This window comes from Cygnus olor, chromosome 3, assembly GCF_009769625.2.
Source record: "Cygnus olor isolate bCygOlo1 chromosome 3, bCygOlo1.pri.v2, whole genome shotgun sequence".
Taxonomy (NCBI): Eukaryota; Metazoa; Chordata; class Aves; order Anseriformes; family Anatidae; genus Cygnus; species Cygnus olor.
The window spans coordinates 9,901,460-9,923,120 of record NC_049171.1 but is presented as its reverse complement, the minus strand read 5'-3'; the positions used below and the strand labels follow the sequence as shown (position 1 = coordinate 9,923,120).

At 41.2% G+C, this 21,661-nt stretch overlaps 1 protein-coding gene across 3 annotated transcripts in view; it reads right to left on the bottom strand.

Moving 5' to 3' along the window:
• Positions 1-19,370, bottom strand: part of LDAH (lipid droplet associated hydrolase) — a 119,487-nt gene extending 100,117 nt beyond the window's left edge. For 2 of the 3 annotated variants that reach the window (XM_040550782.1, XM_040550784.1), the window contains exons 1-2: positions 19,167-19,370; positions 5,549-5,707 (exon numbers count right to left, since the gene is read on the bottom strand). In XM_040550782.1, coding sequence (XP_040406716.1) covers positions 5,549-5,707; positions 19,167-19,200 — 193 coding nt within the window. In that variant the 5' untranslated portion in view covers positions 19,201-19,370. Of the gene's footprint in view, positions 1-5,548; positions 5,708-9,101; positions 9,192-19,166 lie in introns of all 3 variants that reach the window. The other variant, XM_040550783.1, reaches the window with a different exon arrangement.
• Positions 19,371-21,661: the final 2,291 nt, after the last annotated feature.

The window sequence follows — 21,661 nt, the reverse complement described above, 5'->3', positions numbered from 1 at the left end:
ATAAACTTTTCTTATGAAAATGTTGATAGATGATTTTTAAATATCAAAGCAACACATGAAGACAAAGCCAAAGTATTGAAGACTTTTCAGAGTCCTTGCAGAATAGTCAAAAATAGAACTTCAAAGTCTTTAAAGCTAACAGGAAGTCTCACTTCAAGGGAGAACACGTTAAAGACTTGTCATAATCTAGAAAAATTGTACTATTTTCACTACTGAAAAACAGCTAAGTAGTCTTGAAGTGACAGCAGTCTTGTGAAAGTACATGTAGCTACTCCTAAGAGAAGATCAGAATCCAAGTCTCAGCCATCTGTTGTGCAGAAAACCATAAGCAACTCTTGACTGGGAGGATTATCTCAAGAGATTAAATCTTTATACTTTAAAGAAAGCATCTGTTTAAAGCCTATAAGGACTTAAAACACCACCAAGTCACTGCATAAGTTGGTAAAACAATATGATGATCCAATATCCCAGCAGCAATCTGACTGCAAGCAGGCAGATCAAGAAAGTTGGCAAGCATAGGGAATGCTCTGCATGTATGCCAAAGCAGCAAATTCTGAGGTTTCTGTGTATTAATGAACAAAACTTCTGTAGCATACTTTACCACAAAAAAATATTATTTGTATTATTCATTATCAACCATGAACAAAGTTTCCTGAGTACAAGATAGCAAATAACAAAGTTGCCTAGTTTACAGCAATGGTAACAAAACTGATGCTGGGAATTAAGATATTGCAATGCACTCCTGCAACGAAGCGCAAGAGAAAAACTTTATGAAGATGGAGCTAAACAGCACGGTGGTTTTAAAATTCGTACTGTATTTATTTACAAAGTTAAATGTTTCATAAGTACACAGACACAAATAGACAGATACTCTTAAAACAGTAAAAAAAAATATTCCATTACACTCTGTGGATCCTGGTTTCCAATGAATCCAAGCAATGTTAAATATTGCTGTCGTAGATTTTATACTTCACTGCTAATTTTACACTAAACAAACACTGCAAAAGGAAAAAGCAGACCTTTATAACACAAGAGGAAAAAAATAATTCCCGTCCTTTCCCGTAACGCCTACATTTCCAGAAAACAGGGAACCTGATCATGTATACATTTAATTTTACTCTGAGTAAATTTCATTGATTTTAATAGAAAAGAATTCATATTAAGAACTGTAAACAAGCACACATATATTATTGACTGAGGACAAGAGGACAAATTGGGCCTTTTACACAGTAATTACTTCAATAAATACATATTCCTATACAGTGGTTTTGCTTACACAAGGAAAAATGTTATGAAACAAGAAAGTTCACATTAAACATTTCAACATATCATTTATTCAAGTGTACACAGACCACCATATGTAAAAGCATTAGCCTGTTGTTAAATGAGACTGAACTCTACTGAATGTTCTGCATTTCAACTGCTTCAAGCATGGGAAGCAGTCAGTCCACAGGAGGCAGACTTCTGCCTCGTTTGAAGTCGATGGGAATTTTACCACTGGCTTCAGAATACGAGAATGTTTTGGAGCCAGCTCCCTCAACCCTTTTCAAAAAATAAGTCATGGGAGAGAGAAATCCTCCCCATCAGGAAGGAATCTGACTAACAAAAAGAAAATGAGGATATAGGATTTATTCTCAAGTGTCTTGCAATCCCAGCAGAAGCTGAGAATTTTATCATCCTTCTCTTCTATACTTGCCTCCCCCATGCCCTGTTTGGGCTGTATGTAAACAAAATCACACGCATGGATTTCATTAACACCAGAAAGCACGTACCAGACCAGGAACACACAGAACAACGCACCACCCACAGTAGGACTAACCATGCTCCGTTCAGATCACTGAGCACTTGGCTGCGCATGCTTCCCTGTTTGAGGGAGAGCTGCCCTTGTCTGGGTATTTTTTTTATTTTATTTTTTTGTTCACCCCCAATGACCTGTACCAAGCTGTCCTTTTGCCCTTCGTTATTTCATCCCATAAGGGATCTCAGCCCGGGATACATGCCTTTCAAGTGTGAAAATTGTTGGACCCCAGCAGGGCTCTACATTTCATACTCAGACAGCTACAAAACCATGAGGGGAATGCTATCTAATCCTGTTTAGGTATACAGACATGTTGCCAGATGACCCAAATGTCCAGATCTCCCCTAGAGCTGTGTTTTCTATGTTGGCAGACAGAATTCTCCTTGAAGGCCAGAAGTGAGGCATGTATCAAACTAGGAAAAAATGATTTATGAGAAGCAAAAAGGCATTATGTTATGCCAGCTCCTAACCGGCTCCCTGGCAGTCACAGCAAGGAGCTTGGGTGACTTGATTGACTACTGAATTTGGGTAGCCAAAATGAAGATAGCGACACCATGGTTTTGCCCTCACTACACTTCCAAGGTAAAAAAAGGAGTTTTAGTTTGTTCTTCCAAGGAGGAACCGCAACCATAAGTAATGTGACACTCATCTCACAGTAACACACATAAGAAAAGAGTTTAAATCAAGTCATTCGAGGCAAATGCCTTAAAAATAACCATTTCTCTTGACCCAGTTTCCATATTAAGTATCAACCAGCAATAACACATTACCAGATACACTTCATTTTTATAGATGAGGTACATCAGATAGGATATAACATTTTCCCCAAAAGAAAGACAGCAAATGAAGTATTTCTTTTACACGGCAAAGATATGAAGAGGTGAAAAAGTCAAACATCCTAGTCAGAAGCTTTAAGAAACATTTATTATTTACATATTATTAGTGAATAAACAAAGCAAAAGAAGAGAAAGAAACATTGTTCCCATCAATACACAATGCAACAGTGTAAGGTAATTTATTTCCTAAAACTTTTCCTTAATTTACTGCTGCCAGGCCTATTTCAGTATTTTCTGCTCAGGAAGAGGAATCACACATACATGCAAGATAATTGTCTCTGCCTGAAAAAGTCTTACAGTATCCTACGAAATGATGCAACTAGTATCTTCAACCAACTCCAGGTGGTGAAAAAGCAGGAAAAAAAATGAGGAACCAGAAGAACAAACAGCACTACCACATGAGTTAACCAACAGAAACATCCTCCAGAACAACAGTGTAATCTTGGCCAAAACGTTCACCATAATACTCAAAATCCCTGGAGGAGATTTACAAATCAAGTAACTTAGAAGTCAGCTTAAATGTTCTGCCTGCTTTGGTGGCTTTTCAGAGCTCCTTCTTCAGTGACTTTCAGACCACCCAGCTCATCATATCCCAAAATGAACCGCAGGTGGCAGATATGGATACTGAAGTGAAAGCATACACAGTTCTAACTGAAAGCTTTGGAAATTTCAGATGTTGGGGTAATGCCTCAAAAAATCAGTTTTTAAATACATTTCACAGTATTTGGTGTGGTTTTCTTTTGTTTGGGCTTCTTAAGGCCAGCTTCTGGAGGTACAAATCTCTTTTCTTTGGAAGAGAAGCTTTTAGCTCTCGGTGGCGCTGTACCCTTGGAGACACCAGACAGCAAGAAACTAATCAGAGTCAAAATATAATCTGTTCAGGAACAAAAGCAGGAGGTCAACAGGAACCCTGAAGGAAAGTTTAAAGGAAGTGGCTGATATGGCAAGACAAATCAAGAGCAAAACAGAAATAAGCAAAAAATGCACAGGATTTGTAAGAAAGGGTAGCAGGTGTTGAGCAGCAACCATGATTCAAGTCAGAATTCAAGTCATTTTGCCATTCTTCAACATTTAAACACTTCTCTTTGAAGATCTAACATTTGTTGAACGATTATTTTTGGATCGCTCTCTCAGTAGACTCAGATGTACACACATCTTTGCGTTCCTCCATATCAACATTTGTTACTCAAATAAAATCCTGGTACCAGCGTTAGATGCAAAGATTGATGTGGTTAAGTCAAAAATATTAAATTATCACCTGAAAAGAAATAAACACCTACTTATTGTAAAACTAGTAAAAGAAGGGTTATGACAACTTGGTTGCTTTTTGCTTATTTTACAACTGTTAGAAGAGACAAGCACTGTAAGTGAAACACCATATCCACAATGGCATCACTCATCTTTTAGATTCTTTGTGTGAAAAGTTCCTTGCTTTTATATTTCATGCAAGCAAAAATGATCTGTTCTTAACAAGACTTAACACTTAGCACTTCACAGTGACTTCAGTTACGGAAGCAGGGGGAAAAGCTGAGAGGCATTGGGTACTCTGGTTGGCTACTGTCTGCCAGAAAACACCCTCACCATCATCAGTTATTTCCTAAGACAGCTTTTTTTGCAGCTTGGCAGTTGTTGTTGTTACATTTTTGTTTTCTCAGTGAGAGAATTTCCAGTGCGTTACCAACATAATATGAAATAAGAGCAGAAACATTAATCAACTGCTCACAAAAGCTGGCACATCACTACAGAAGCACTCTGAATATCCCGCTGATGTTTATTTATGATTACTTATCGGGTTAATATAAAATGTTATTAAGAAGTCCTCATACAAGCGTCCCACAGGAATTAAGATCCAGGTAGCCCTGCCACTACATTTTCTTGTAGACAAGTTTCCTGTGATGAATATAGAGCCTATAAAGCCTGTGTGTCCTGGTGCATTTCAAACAAAGTAACTTGACATGCCTTGGAGAGATGCCTCATCTTGGATGCCAATACATCCATTTGACACTTGCACTCTTTCTCTACAAACCCTTCTACTGACGTTTGTTAGCTTTACAGGTTTACCCTAGCTACAAGGCTCTACCACCAGCCCAAAAAGATGGGCTTCAGGACCTGAAGACAGACCAAGTCTCCAGAACTTAGGGGAAGAAACACTTACCTGTTCATTTAGTACTTCCAAAAATGCTAGAAGAAATCAGCAATCAAAGAGCATCAAATCATGCTTGCACCTCTGCAAAACTGTTCAACAATTTGGATCCATACAGATGGTCTTTAGGAAAAACTTACGCTCTGCATCAGGCTTAAAAATCTGTTCCCGTGAAGCAGTAGCAAGATGAAATAATGGGACGCTTATTTCTTCTTTTCAGTTACAGAAAGCATTTAAACTTTACTGTGATGGTGTTAAAAGTTAGGCTATTTATTCTGCTACAGGAGGCTAGGACATAAAATCATTGTGCCTGAAGAAACGGACATAAAATATTCTACAGTGCTTCCAAAACCTTGTAAAAAATGAAAAATGGGACCTGGACACCCTTTCAGCACTAAATAAAGACCAGCCAATAAGCACCAGAATATACTTGAACAATTAGCACAAGGCTGACATGGCAGTAGCATTTTAACATACAAGAAATAAATGGAAAGAGCGATGAAAATATACAATGCTGTCAGCAAACAGCTACCACAGAGTAAGTGACATCCTAATTTCTCAGTTTTACCTTAAGGCACTACTAAAAATATAGATAACAGTACTAACCCAGTATAACAAAGGAATTTCGCCACTGTAATAACACTGATATTTAGCCGCGTGTATATGACAAATTCCATCATTTATCTAGTAACACTTTTGACATGGAAATTGAATATGTCTATTCCAATTCATCACATTTCCAGACTTAAAAACAAACAAAAAGACCCTTACCAGGAATAATCATGAATAAGAGCCTAGGGAGATTTTTACTTTCATCTTTCGAGAGGTCTTTCCATGGCCCACATTTTAAAACATGGGTAGCAGCTCCGCAACAGTAGATAAATTCTTCATGTAATGGGACTGGCTCTTCTGATGCTGACCTCATGTTTGCTGTAAGACAAAAAAATATACTGTTAGAAAGAGATCAGCAAATATTTACATAGCTTGCTCTCTGCTATTGTACCTTCCCATAGAACAACTGGGGAAAGAAAAAAAACAATCCACCAACAACAAACAAAATACTACCCTCCCAAGCAACTGTCATCTCCAGTAAACAGAGGCCCGATTCAATATTTGATGTTTGAGTAAGTTGCAAGAGTTTATACACACTACCACTTCAGATTTTGTCACAAGTATACAATGATGAACTGGACAATAATATCTAGTCTACCTTAAAGGCAAATAATTTTAAATTTCTTATTCACAGAGTACAGAGGAAAGACTCAGTTGAAACATATGTGAAGACAAAGAAAAAAAAAAAAAACCAAGGAGAAGTACTGCATGAACGCCTTCACAAGTTCTGTGTGTCTCACTATGGGAACACAGCATCATAAGGAAATCATAAGGAAACAATGACGATGGAAGCCAAAAGGCAAACGTGCTAGTTACCAAACAGCCTTCCAGCAGTAGCTGAGTTCCTCATTTTTAAGTCCAACATAACTAAATTATCTAGAAGCTTTCAATGGTTTAAAAGAGCAGTCTTTGTCAGTTAAAGCTCATCAAGATTTGAGCACTTCAGGCACATATTTATGCTCCCCTTTACAACTTTTCTTAAGTTTAGTTATTTGAATACAGTGATGTGAAATAAAACAGCACGGTGCCAAAATAAGCACAGCATGTTCATCAGTTCATGTTTTTGTCACACATGAAATGGCTGTGTACTAATAGGGTACCACTTTGGAACTGGCTGATTGAACAAACTCCTGCATCTTCCCTTAAGTAAAAAAAGCCTCTTCATCAAGTGACTAGTTACAAATCAAAATGTCGCTGAGATGAACTATGAGCTATCAAATGAAGAGTCAGAAGTCTGTCCTTGTTGGAGTACAGTCACATATATGCACCACTCAGAACTGAGACCTGTAGTCAGTAGGTCAACAGTGCTGTTTGTATCAACTTTGAGGGCTATTTAAGCTCTACAAAACAGTTCCCATCTTAGAAGAACCTCATTTCAGGCTTCTAAAGCAAAATATCCTCACTTATATGGAGCTGAAAGGCTTGGTTAAATTATTACAGGAATGATTATGCATTTTTTTTGGTCCAAAATATGACCATCTGTAATGGAAAAAGCTGTCCGACTTAATCACACACACAGACAAAAAAAAGATTCGAATAACAATTTGATTAAATTGGAAAGAAGTAAGTCTAACTTTCAGGGTGTACCAGGTACTGACATTAAAGTTGACCGAAATATAAATATACAAAAAAATTGATCTTTAATCTTTAAGTATCTAGTTAGGATAACATTAGCACTTTCAAATCTTTTAGCTTAGTGAAAAAAAAAGCCATTCATTGTTGAATACAGGGATCCAAATTCTATTTCCTAATCAGTTTGTGAAGTTTCAGGCATGTAAACTCAACCATAAGCTCTAAAAAGTGTTATAGTAAGTTTACTTTATTACCATACTGAAATATCTCACACTGAACAGAGACCGTTAAAGCATGGATACCTGTCCTGTTTGTACTGCAGAGCAGCCACTAGAAAATAAAGACATTTAAAGCCAAAGTTTCCAGGACCCTGACGGAGGGACACTCAAAGTTGAAAATGCCTAGTGTTACACAACGTGGAAGAAACAGATCTGAATGAAGCCATGAAGTAACAATCTTCAACCACATAAAACAAAATGCACTTGTAGAAACATTTCCTTACTTCCCCCAGTTCTCATTTGAAGTTTTGCAAGGTTTAAGTAAAACAGTGGACAAGACCGATAGTGCTTTATTTTGAATTAACAAAAAAGTACCTTGAAAAAACTGAGCATAATATAAACAGAAAATGCTTCTGGGGGGAAGAAAGAAGTGTTGTTTAGTGCTTTCAATTACAGCACTATTCTCTGGATGAAGCTTTTTCCCCCCACCCCTCCACCTACCTACTTCCCCACAAAAAAAACTCTATTAATGCCAAACAAGAAAATTTTACTACTTCTTTATTCACCTTGTTACTAGCTTACAGTGACGGGAAGGTAAGTGATTGAAGTGAATACTTTCAAACATTAATAATAAGGAATAATTTGCAGAGAGTAATTCCCGCTTTTCATTTCTTAATTACTCAAAACTGAAAGACACCAAGAGCATCTCTGACAGAGAAACCCAGTTACATCAACAACCACTGTACACTTTTAGCTTGTCATCCATTTTCTGAGGTGTTTACAATCCAAGAAGCCTTATCCAAAACCCTTATCCAAAAGTAAATTTCATACAAAGTTTCTAATTGCAAACCAATAAAGAAATAGTTTGTCAAGTTTCATTCTGAATTGATTTTACTGAGCAACTCCAAAGGGAAATCCCACTGGCAATTCTTCATTCACGAGTAGCATCTGCAATATAAGGTCATAAACTAAAAAATGAAACAGGAAGGCCAGCAACACGTTTTAGACTGAAATGGTAGACTTTTCAGGTTCACATCAATTTCTGTGGTAGCTTTATTCCACTTTTTAACATAACTTCCAATTTTTACTATGCACAGCACTGCAGTAAGACTGTGCACTAAAAAAAAAGGTTTTCTGAAAAACTGCCCACGTAAGAAAATTCCGAAAGGTTTCCTAGTACTCACACTTTGTAAAAGCTTAAGGATTTTTATTTTATTATTCATTGTTGGGTTTTTCATTTGGAATTTTATGGTCTGTAGTAATATAGATGGACTGAAGAGAAAAACAGAGAAAAGGAACGGGATATACTTCTAGGATGCTACTCTGACTTGTTTTAAGAGAAAATGAATAATATTCCCAAATACCTATGGCTCTCCTTTGTTCTTCATAAAAGCAGTTTTCAAGAACAATACTTCCATTATAGGCATCTATCTTTGGAATTAATTGCCTGTATCTCCCATAGAAATATTTAAGACAGCCCATCAATTTCCAGATGCATTTAATGGATGGGTTTTGAGATGAGGTTCCTACTGGCTGAGCCAGCTGGCAGAGGGCACAGTTCGTGCCATTGCTGTAGGCAAGCTAAGGAGAACTCAGAACCACAGATTTGACCACAGGGAGTTTCATGAGTCATTGTGGAAGAGAAGAACAGAGCTAGAGAAAGAGATGCAACTATGTAGGAAATAAGTCCCATGCAGTATTTTCTCTCATCTCCAACCCCTACCCATACACTCTTTAAGCATCCGTGGAAAAGTATTGCAAGAAGGACAGTTTCTGTCAACAGTATTTATCCAGTGGGAAAGACATGGCTTGAACTTCTGCTAGAATACACAAGCATGCGCTTTGACTTGCTGGGTAAGGCTTTAGCCCTGGATTAACACACCCTTCACATAGGTGTCTACCTGACAGCAAACTCCTCTTACTGGATAGAGATCTAGGCTACAGCAGAGGGACTGACTGCTGAACCATGGGACCAGCCGCTAGGTTTCTACCTCCGGATGAAGCAAATCACCCTGTAGTCAGCAAAGCCTATCATGAGAATTTAAACACATCTGACATACTTAAAGATACTTACAAACAAACATGTATATTTGGGTGTCATACCACCAGACTCCACCCATTGCCACTGTACCAGATGAGAATATTTGGAAACAAAGTAATCCACACAGAAGAGATTACTTCTGCCATACAACTAGATCTCTTCACATTCATCCTTGTTGCTGGTGACTCTAAAGCAAAATGCTAATAGTAAAAGCAACCTTCCTTTGCATCCGCAATGCTTAATTATTTATGCAACTGTCCCGATAGCATATTAACTGCTCTACCTTACACTATTACTTGGAATTAAGGTTTTATTTGAAAGATCTATTGGGAAAAAACAACATTTGTGATCCGCATCCAAAATACTGTTCTGTGAAAGAACTATCACAAACTTGGTCTAGCACTGTATAACATCACCAGAGTAAGCTGTTTAAAATTTGGCCTATAAATTACCCAATCATAAGACAGGACAAACAGGTCGCTGTACCTGATCTGAAGAATGACACTTAAGTGAGGGAAACAGTGGTAATCACAAGGGCAAAGATAATCATAAAACCACAGCACATCCTGAGTTGGAAGGGACCCACAAGGATCACTAAGTCCAAGTCCTGGCTCTAGACAGGACCACCCAAAATCAGACCCTATGTCTGCGAGCACTGTCCAAACAGATCTTGAACTCCAGCAGACTTGGTGCCCTGGGGAGCCTGTTCCAGTGCCCGACCACCCTCTGGGTGAAGAACGTTTTCTTAACATCCAGCCTGACCCTCCCCTGTCCCAGCTCCATGCCGTTCCCTCGGGTCCTGTCGCTGTCCCCAGAGAGCAGAGCTCCGCGCCTGCCCCTCCGCTCCCCTTGTGAGGTAGCTGCAGGCCGCCATGAGACCTCGCCTCAGCCTGCTCTGCCCTGGGCTGAACAAACCAAGGCAGCTCAGCTGCTCCTCGTAAGTCTTGCCCTCTAGACCCTTCACCATCTTTGCTGCCCTCTTTTGGACCCTCTCTAATAGTTTTATGTCCTTTTTATACTGGGACACCCAAAACTGCACACAGTACTCAAGCTGAGGCTACATCATCACACAGTAGAGCATGATAATCCCTTCCCTCAGCCAGCTAGCAATGCTGTGCCTGATGCATCCCAGGACATCGCTGACCCTCCTGGCTGCCAGGTCACACTGTTGACTCATACTCAATTTGCTGTCAACCAAAACCCTCAGATCTCTTTCCGCGGAGCTGCTCTCCAGCCTCTCATCCCCCAGGCATGTACTTAAAGCTATGGTTGTCCCTTCCCAAGTGTGGAATCCGGCATATGCTCTTGCTAAACTCCATATTGCTGGTGACTGCCCAGCTCTATACTTTGTCCGTATCTCTCTGTAAGGCCTTTCCACTCTCAGAGTCAACAGATCCTGCCTACATAGAATAGTGGTGGAACCAAAGTAAAGGAAAAGGGAACAGTGAAGCAAACTTGACATATGCTCTTCCACAAAACCATATAAGAGACATCCCAGGGTGCCGAAAAAGCTGGCCAGGGCTGTTGTGAGTCCATTCCCTGCCTTTTTTGATTAGTCGCAATGACTAGGGGTACTGCTTGAAAACAACAAAAAAGGCAACCATAATGCACACATTAAAGATGGTGGATGAAGGGTGCTAAGGGCCAGTCGGCCTCATCTCAGTTCTCTGAAAGCTATCACAAAAAATCCTCCTGAAGTTGTATTCAGACACACAGAAATGACTGAGAACACCCAGCATGGATTTGGCAAGGGCACAATGTACCTGAATAACCTCACTGCCTTTTATGAAGGACAAATGACTCGACGAGGGGAGAAAAGTAGATGTTGTTTAGCTTAACCCACAAGACTCAACAAAATCCTACACAACAAAGAAAAACATTCATTTACCAGCCGTATCCCTCAAGGATCAATATTGGGACAATATTGTTCAGTGTTGTCATTAACTATCTGTACAATGGGACAGTAAGCACTCTCTGCAGGTTGGTGCGTAACACCAGCCTTGGATAGGGAGAAAAAGACCAACTCAAACACTCCAAGGCAGTGCTGCTATCCAAATGGACCTTGACAGGCTAGAAAAACAGCCTAGCAGAAACCACGTGAAATCCAATGGCAAACAGAAAGCCCTGCACCTGCAGTTGTTCAATAAACCAACACAGCACAGGGTGGGTGCTCACAGGTGAGAAAGCGGCTTTGCAGAAAAGACACTAATGGACAACAAGTTGGACATGAGTCAGCAGCGTGCCCTTGCAAGCATATACAAGGCTGCATTTGGCAGAGTAGCCAGCTGGTTAATTAGCATGATTATATTCCTCTGCTTGGCATTGGAGAGAATGCATCTGGAGCACTTTGTCCAGTTTTGGACTCCTCAGTACAAAAAAGACATTAGCATACTGGAGAGAGTCATGCAGATGGCAATCAAGATGATACAGGTGCTGAAGCATGACTCGTGTCTAAAGGACAAGGACCAACACTTAAAAATTGCATTTTTCTATTCCACCAAGAAGAGGTTAAGTTGTAATCTAATAGCAACCTAGATCAATCTGAAAGATACCTACAAAGCCAGACTTTTCTTTGCAACAGCAGGTGGTAAACCAAGAGGCAACAGCTACAAGTTGTGCCTTGAGAGATTTGGACATTATGGAAAATTTCTTCACTAGGAAGACAATGGATGATAAGTCTGAGAGGCAGTGGAACCTCTACTGTTGGAAGTTTTTAAGACTCAGCTAGACAAAATAATTTTGGTCTGAATAGAAGATTGGAGCAAGTTTTCTCCACAGGTTGGACCAAATGTTCTCCACAGGTTTCTTCAAACCAACATTTTACTATTCTTAACAGCCCTAAAATACCAGAAAAGATCAGCAATGAAGTGCTACAAGGATCTCAGCTAATTTTCTAGTACCTCAGCAAAGGCAGCAGACAGCTTCATGAATATAGTAGGTGACAACAACAAAGTATATAGGTCAGAGAAAAGGAATGTCATCAGCCCCCAAAAACACTGGAAACTGAAGTAGATGTATTCCATGGATTAACTGTACCAGCTTAAAAACAAACACACCCTAAATGGTGAGTTTGTGTGACTGAATTCAATATCACAATGCGAAAGAGCAACTGGAAAAATAGGAAGTGGGATTGCTCCTGCTGACTGCTAGATGCTAAGGCTCTAACAGTTTCTGCAACACTGCCCCCAGAACAGAACCATCCAGACCTGACACAAGCTCCTTGATTTGCAGACTGGAACTAACATGCTAACGGCAAAGAGCTGGTAGCAGTAGGAACAGACAGACTGACCTGGTAGGAAACCTGCAACAGCGAATGAGGGGTGGAATGCAAGATGCCTACATCTCAGCAAGGATTTCTTTAGACAAACTACAGACAAACAGTAGATGCCAGATTTTCAGTAGAAAAACTACAAGCATAGGCCAAAGACTTCGCAAGCTGTTGTGACATCGGTCACAAATCTTGACTCATTCTGTATAAGAAAAGCAGCAGCAGTAAGTAGCAAATGTAACTGAAACATTTCTGCATTTTATTTTACAGTATAATTCTGCCAGTCATATGATGGAAAGGACATGCTAGCCCCTTTCGTGCTGAAGCACTAAGTAAAAACCATTGTGTTATTTGTGAAAAAGGAAACCCTGTGGACATGTCAAATAAAGCAGTGTAGTTAAATGAAATAACCCAGTAAAACACAACATCTATACCTCAGACAATTCAGAACAGTAGGCTGTTTCCATCTAAAACAAGTGAAGTAATTAGGACTTTTATTCAGGGATCAGTCAGTGACCTAGTAATCTGAAGCCCTTAGCTTGTTTTGTTTCTGTGTTGCCCCCCCCCACACCATTGCTTCCTCAGAAGAATTTCACTGATGACTGTGCAAAAATGTCTGTGAAATGCATGGGAATGGTGTACAGGCTACAGCTTATTCATGCTTAGAGCTGTAATGATAAAAAAATTGAAGTGCAGAATGGAAACCAGAACTAGTTTTCATTTCAGAACCTTGTACAGAGACACTGTACAGGAGACTGCACAGACCCGAATAGGAAGAAGCCTAATTCTAAAACTGGATCTCCAGTATCAACACAAAACTTCAATTTCATTACAGCTAATAATTGCATAATTATCACCAAGAAACCGTGTGCTGTCCTGGGGGGAAGGGAAGACAGGAAAAGAACTTCTGGGTATCAATTCTGCACTGGACAAACGGTCCCTTGTAAGTGCCAAAAACTATAATGTCAACTATTGAGAAACCTTTCAGCAAAACAGGGCAGAAGTCAAGAATCAAAGCGTTAGCTTTAAAAGGTCCAGATTTTGTGGATTCAAATAAGGAACAGATGGATCTGTTTGCTGAATGTCTCTGATGAGCTGCAGACAGAAGAGGGGATCTATGGCTGCACATGATCGCTGGTATACAACGTTATAAGACAGAGCAACTACAACAGAAAAATTGCTTCCCTAATATTTGCCGTCAATCGTAATCCAAAGAAGGTGCTTTGCACCAATATAAATAGTTTTGGGGGTAAAGAGTCAAGAAATCAGAAAACATTTTCAGATCCTATAATGCTACTACATGTCTACATTGGTCTGATACAAAATTATTTAATGGAGATCATGGTCAATAACCCTGGGGAAATGGATTAGGAAAGCCTACTGTAGCTTCTACCATTCCTTAGATCTCCCTGAGAATTTTCATTTAAAAGAGTTCAACATATACTAGTGACAGCAGAAGAATCAAGTGGAATTCTTGTCAATTAACATAAATAAATGATAACAAAACTATTACCACACTCTTTGTCTTGATTTCTTCACTATTCTCAAGGGGACGAAACAGCTAAGGCTATAAGGCACAACAGCATTCTTCATGAAAACAGTCACAGCTGGAAGCATCAACTGTTGGTCCACAGCACTCTACAGAGTAGGTAAGGGGATTTAACATTTCCTTGTATTTCCAGCAACAAAACACCGATTTTTATGTTTGATCTCTTTCTTCCTTTGTCAATCAAAGACCTCAGTTTCTGTTTGTGCTAACAATATTTTCACAAAGGTCTTGAAACCTACAATCATAGAATGGTTTGTGTTGGAAGGGACCTAAAAGAACTAGTTTCAGCCCCCCCTGCCATAGGCAGGGACACCTCCCACCAGACCAGGTTGCCCAAAGCCCCATCCAGCCTGGCCTTGAACACCTCCAGGGATGGGGCATCCACAGCTTCTCCGGGCAGCCTGTGCCAGTGCCTCACCACCCTTACAGTAAACAACTTCCTCCTTACATCTAATCTAAACCTACCCTCTTTTAGTTTAAAGCTATTACCCCTTGTCCTATCACTCCACCCCCTGACAAGGAGTCCCTCCCCAGCTTTCCTGTAGCCCCCTTTAGGCACTGGAAGGCCGCTGTAAGGTCTCCTTGGGGCCTTCTCTTCTCCAGGCTGAACACCACCAACTCCCTCAGCCTGGCTTCATAGGAGAGGTGCTCCAGCCCTCTGATCATCCTCATGGCCTCCTCTGGACTCATTCTAGTACTTCCACGTCCTTCTTGTGCTGGGGGCCCCAGAGCTGAATGCAGGCTCCAGGTGGGGTCTCACAAGGGCAGAGCAGAGGGGGACAATCACCTCCCTTGCCCTGCTGGCCATGCTGCTTTTGATGCAGCCCAGGATACGTCTGGCTTTCTGGGCCACGAGTGCATATTGTTAGCTCCTGTTGAGCTTCTCATCTCTCAACACCCCCAAATACCTATGCAAATGGGTATGCTTCTGGTCTAAGGGTTGGGAAAAAAACACTTGCTCACTAAAAAAACATAATGCTCCTTTGATGTTTAATTTCTACTATTTCTAGGGAACAGAGAGCTTTGCACTTTTTTCAAGAGAGAAAAAAACAAACCAAAAAAACAGGCTAAGTCAAATAAGCATTTCGCTCTGTAAAAATGCTTTATGCTCTTATTTTTTATTGTATATTAAGCAACCTACAAGAGCCACATTTCTGTTGGACTGCTGCTTAACTCATAGAGGTAGTATCGACAATATTCAACAAAAATAAGCTAGAATTTAAAGTAATGTTAATCTTTACAAGCTTTTAAACCAGAGCATCTAAAATTTAAGATTTTGAAGAAACGCCCACCTTTCAGCAGCATTAATGACAGGCAAAAGAAGCAAAAAGCAGTTGCTACTTCATCTAATGTCAAACAACTCCTTTTTCACCACCTATTAGATTCACTACTCAAGGGGGAGGTCTGTTCTTTCTTCTTGTTAAGTAAGGCAAAGCTCAAAGAGCATAATGAATACTAGCAAGAAGCAGATATCAAAGCAAAAGAAAACCTAACAACCATACACTGATCCAATTAGCATCAGGCAGTCCTCCATTTGGTTTCCCTGATCCTTTGCAGTGCTGTACAGCATGAATCTTTCTGTAGAGCTATTCATTTTTTCCTCACTTTCTTCCATAGTTTTGCATTAGTTGCCCTACCTAAGCCTAACACACGCTCTGAATTCAAAACACTATTTTTTTCTGTTCTTCCTGTTTTATTATTTCAACTTGCACATGTTCTTACATCAACTGTTTATCTCACCTTCAGCTTGAGCATCTAGCTACTGCTGTTTTTCTTGCTTTCTAACAAGGACATAGAGAATTAGTCAAAATACTGTTTACTTACAGTGGATCAACTTACTAGTCTCAGCAGCATTTCTCCAGTTATCCCTCAATCTATGCTTGCTGCTTAGCACCTCCCACCTATGTTTTCTGCAGCTGCTGCACATTCTGAAATTCATTTACTAACCTCATCAGGCTAGGAAGGCACTGCAAGGCATGACAACAAATAGGCCTTGTGCAGCTCTGGGCAAAAGACAAAGAAAATCAAATGGGAGAATCAATGAACACGAGACATAAACAAGAGACTACAAAGAAGAACATCAAATAGCATTGGACGTCCTCCTGAGTTGCTACAATAACATATTAGAGTTGTCTGTACTATTATTCTAAGTCCTAGAATCTGAGTCTTTCCCAGTAAGATGCAACGGTGAGCTCATCATTCTGCTAGCGAAGTGGATGGGACAGCAGCTGAACAGCCAGGCTGGAGAAAGTGGTGCAGTAGCTGAAAAGTTTCTCCAGGCATCTGTGCTCTGACATTCAGACTGGCAGTTCTAGTAACAGGAGGATCCAAGTCGATTCGGCATGCTGGAAACAGTGATAGCTTGTTCCTCAAAACAAGAATAATCCCTGAAGCATCGCTATTTTGTGCAAGGTCCCTGCTCCTCCCACCAAAATAGTCCTGCCAACCCCTGACAACACATGACTAAGTACAATTACACAAACATACAAAGCATGTGTTCATCTGAGGTGCAAATATAATCTCGTTATCACCTGGTAATTGTTTTTATTCCCAATTAGCGCTCCAATTTCTTCTGAAAGGTAAAATTTGGGTGGGTGGATATCTACAAAAAATTCCTATCAACTTGTTTTGTTGTTGTTTTGGTTTCTTTTCTAAAAAAAGAAATTTGAGTAAGCAAGCTGTCTAAATAAAGGAAAAGGGAACAATCTGTAAATGGAGTCAGATGAGACAGAAAAAGGAAAGCAAGGAAAGAACAGCATGGCTACTAGCAGCAGCAGGAAGCGAGGATACTGAAGGAAGAAATCCTGCCACACTTGGATTTGAAGCATCTCTGTTGAGACACCGTTCTGGCACATCAGTTACCTAATACATGAAAACAAGGCACTTACACAATGCACAGCTGCATTAGGAGTTTGTGCAAACCTAGCTAGGTAAACAAACAGTTCTCTCATTCACTGCACTCATCCACAGTGTACTCAGGCTAGTATTCTAGGTTTGTTTCAAGCCAAAGACTCAGTTAAATTCAGACCTTTCATATTACACGTTTGTTTTCTATTACGAATATTCTTGTAACAGAATGACTTGCTCCCGCCAGTGTAACCTGTTTATAAATCTTATCAAACATCTAAATATTACCAAACTGTAAGCAGGAATCAACTTAGTCAAGCTTTTTAATAAAAATTCACATATTAATTACATGGTGGTTTGTCAAGAATAAAAAGCCATAGTTATGCCACCATTAACAACGTGCCCAACCTAAATAAGCAAATATTAACTGTCTGTTATACGTTGCATATCTGTTGTCTGTACAACTGTCCACAGAACAACACTAAAACTTACACCTTGAAAGTTTGCTCCTAATGCTTGGCAAACATAACCTAGGCATTACCCCAAAATAGGGACCTCCCCTTTTTCCAGCTAAGGTACAAACATTCTAATAAATCAATTGCCTTTTTGATTACTCATTTATAATTTATCGTAATTGCATTTGTAAACCAGATGAAGCACATAAACAGGGAATAACTCATCACTGTCTCTTTGAATTTAAGAAGTAGGAAATATCAAATTAAGTAGCGGAAAATAAGTTCAAAACCAATGGAGGTTCCTCCTTAATGGGTATTTGAGCCACGGAACACCTTGACACTGGATATTGGGAACACTAGAGATACACATGGGCGCAAGGCAAGAACAAGTTCATGGGGAAAGAAATCCACTGTGGAATTTTATGTCTTCAGTATACCTGTTCCAGAAAGTTCCTGGGTTACATGTTGTTGCAGGCTGAGTGAGGTAAAGAGGAATCACATATGCTTGCCCCTTTCACAAGCATCTGCTCAGGGCATTGTCAAAGATTCTTGAGAGATCGCTGATTTCACCTGTTTTTACATAACCTTTGTAGTAACTCCACAAAGGAAAACAGTAATTGTTAATGTTATGACTTACCTACATCTGTAAATATGTGACTGCTTCCTTCACTAGCATCATAAGCAAGTGCCACAAGAATACAGGAAATTGCAAGAAGCTTAACTGACACTTGAAAGCTTATAATCCCTGATTCACCCACAATACAAATTCATTTACAGATACTGCAACAGATCCACACAGCTACTCTCACACCATAACTGAATACCATAGCATCCCAGAGGGCCTGGAGCATACTGCACCTTGTCGAATGAGGGCCTGTGTCATTCAAGCAGTCTGAGTCTTCTGATGATAAGGCTTTAACGCTATACGTAAGTCGCAAGAAAAGAAGTTGCTTCATCATTTTCACAAATACAGCAAACAAGTTACCAGGAGGAAAGCCATCAACAACTGCCACGCCTCCACAACGCTCCACTATCTTCATTTTCCTTCACCACCTGCTTCTGTACCACCTCCTACGCTGCCTCCTGACCTTGCCACTCGCCCCCTGCCTGGGGCAGGCACCTCTCTGCTCCAGCACCCACCTTCGAGCCCACGCCTGCGGTCAGTGACGATGCTCTGGGACCAGACTGATGGAGAAGGGCGTGTACGCCTGCCAGGCTCTCTGCTTTCCCAAACCACGTGAATTACTCTAATAGAAAAAACATCATTCTTTCCCCTTAGAAATCTCAGCTTGCTTTATGCTCATGAGCGTTTATAATCTTGTTTTCCACATTTATAGGCCACACAGGTTTTAATCCTGCCTGCTTTGCAACTTGCTGCCTAGATAACGAGCACCAGTCAGTTGCAAGAGATGTTTTGCAGAAACAGGTAGCGAGATATTAAAGGAAAACCCTGCAAACAGCATTATTGCAGTTGTTTTGTGAGACGAGAGATGCAGCTTAGGGTTTGACCCTTGAAGTTTCATCACCAGCCAAGGGAAAAGATACAAAAATCAAATACAGGGAGCACGTACGAACCACGGGGATGTGTTACAGCAGCAACTACCAACGTTATAGTGTGGAACACGGCTCGGGGACCAGCACTGCCGTTACATAAGGGCCGGTGCTCACAGCACGGGGGGGGGGGGGGGGCACAGGGACCTCTGTCCCCAAATATCGAGGCTCCACCGCGGGCAGGGCAGGCCCAGCGAGCCGGGCAGGGCCCCCACAAGGCGAGCGGGCACAGGGGAAGGGATGGGAAGGGAGGGGAGAGATCGCTTGGGCACGTACCTTCCCCTTTGAGGGGCTCCGCGACGCCCAGCATAGCGGCGGCGAGGGACCGGCGGCGCCCCCAATGTCTGCCGGGGGCAGGCGGCTGCAGGCAGCCGGAGAGCAGCGGAGGGCGGCGGGGCCGCTCCTTCCGCCTGGGGCCGAGCGGGGTGGGCCGGGGGCGGCCCCGCTCCTCCTCCCCGCTCCTCCTCCCCGCTCCTCCCCACCTCGTCCCGCTCCTCCCCGCCTCGCCCCGCTCCGCCTCGGCCGCCGGGGCGAGGCCCCGAGGCGGTACCGCGGTTCCCGGGCCTCCTCCAGGGATTAGGAGAGGCAGAGCTGGGCTCCCCGAAGATCCACCTTCAGGGGGGTTGTTGGGGTCGTGTATGGTTGGCCTCGCCTGAGGGTTGTAGTTTGGGAGCTTAGGTGGAGGGGGAGGAGGTTTGGAAGAGGTTTGGAAGAGGAAAGCGAGGCAGCCGTGCTCAAAATGCGAAGGAGGGGAAGGATAGCGGAAGCCTGAACACGTCCCCCAAAATTTTAAACATCAAAACCAGGAAGGCAGACGAGGGCATAAACCTGGGTGACCAGGATGTGAAATCACAATAAGGCCAGAAAAAAAAGGTTTTGAGGATCAACTTGGAAAAGGCCTCAAAAGTAGGAGGAAATTTGTTCTCAGACAGGAGGGTGCTGCTGTGGCCTGTCCCCGCAGCTTGAAGGGGGATCAGGGAGCACACAGCTGTAATGAAGAAAACCAACCCCATGTTTGGCTCTGAGGACCTTAGCAAGGTTTACATGTCTTTTTTTTTTTTGTCTTTTTTTGGATATGTGTTGGAAGAGCTCATTCAAATTGAAATTTTAGTAGAGAGAAAGTAAAAAAATAAGTTGTGCAACATCTAAATGTTTCCAAGAGGAACTTGGGTGATTGTGAACCAGTAAGGATCAATGCATGTGTTGAACAAATTGGTGGAAAGAATAATGAAGACAAGAATGAGTGGAATGGGAATAAGTATGGTACGCCAGAGAAAAGTGAGCATTATTTTTCGTAGAGATATGCCTCCCTCACAAATCTTTGGGAATGTTTGAAGGAGCCAGGTGACCACATCTGGACAAGGAAAGCCGGACTTCCAAAAGGCTTTTTAATAAGAGATTTCATCAGACTCTTAAAAGGTTCAGCTGTTATGGGGTAAAATTTACAATGGGTAAATACCCAGCCAAAAGGTAGGTATAGAAGGTAGGATTAAATCACCATTTTTTTCAAATGGGATGGAATAACAGGTAGGATTGTACAAGATTTGTGCAAAAATCAGTACTGTTCAGCATATCCATAAGTACTCTAGAAAAGGAGGTGGATAGTGAAATAGTAAAAATTGTTGTTCAGACTGAATTGCTCCAGTTAGTAAAAATTATTGTCAGGTTGCAGAAGGACTTCTGAGTTCTGACTGATAGAGCAGTAAGATGATAGATAAATATCGATGCATGAGATAAAAGTCTCAGTGCTTAGACAGAATAGGCTCTGAAGAAATGGTTGCTGTTCCTGAGAGTGGCCTTGGCATCACAACAGATGCTCTGGGGAATATCAGTGCTTTGTGCTCAGCAACGGCCAGAACCAAATAAGATTTAGTAACCGTCTGGAAATGGACATCATCATTCTCTCTGCATGTGACTATGATATGCTCACTTCTACGTGGTCAGCAGTTCTGGCAGTTCCCATCTCTCAGAATGGGCGTAATAATGCTACAAAATCTATAGATGTGACAGAGTTTTTCAGACATGTGAAACTTTTCCTTAAGAGAGCACTAAAAATGTAAGTCTGAAGCTGATGGGTGATGGAGGTTGGGGGAATAAGGACTGAAGCCCATACAGTGATGTGTGAAACTGAGTTGAGTACACAATAATTCCTCATTTTCTTTTCTATTGCAAAAACTATGGAAAACGAACCAAGCTAAGGGTCAGCAGTTTCAAAACAAAAAGCATTTTAACATATTTTTAGCTTCATTGGAATTGTCACAGTTCCCAAATTCTACAGGGTTTGCAAAAAAGATGATGCAGATTTTTGAAGGGAATCCCTCAGGGGCTGTTGAGCTCAGAGGTGCTGCTTGGAGGCTGAGAGGCCCAGAGCCATCGTTCCTCTGGAGGCTGAATGGATGCAGCAGGCAAGCTGCACAATGTGCTTGCCCTTTCCTTGGCAGCTGATTGTGGATGCTATCAAAGACAGAATGGACTTCGGGCCTGATCTGATAAGGTTTTCATCTTCCTGTTTACAACTAGCATCGCTTTTTCTGAAATTCATGTCAATCCCCACAGGCCATTTCTTGTTTCAGATCTCAATTTATCTAATGTGTGTGTTCAAACTATCGAAGTACTGCCCAGGTGCCTGAGACTATGTTGATCAGAGTGCAACATTTTGTTAAACTGTTTATAAAATTCCACTGCCAGCAGCAAGTAAGCTCATGGGTGAATGTTAAAATGACAACTGCAAGTACTACATTTCAGATGAGCTGGAATTGATAAATCCCTGC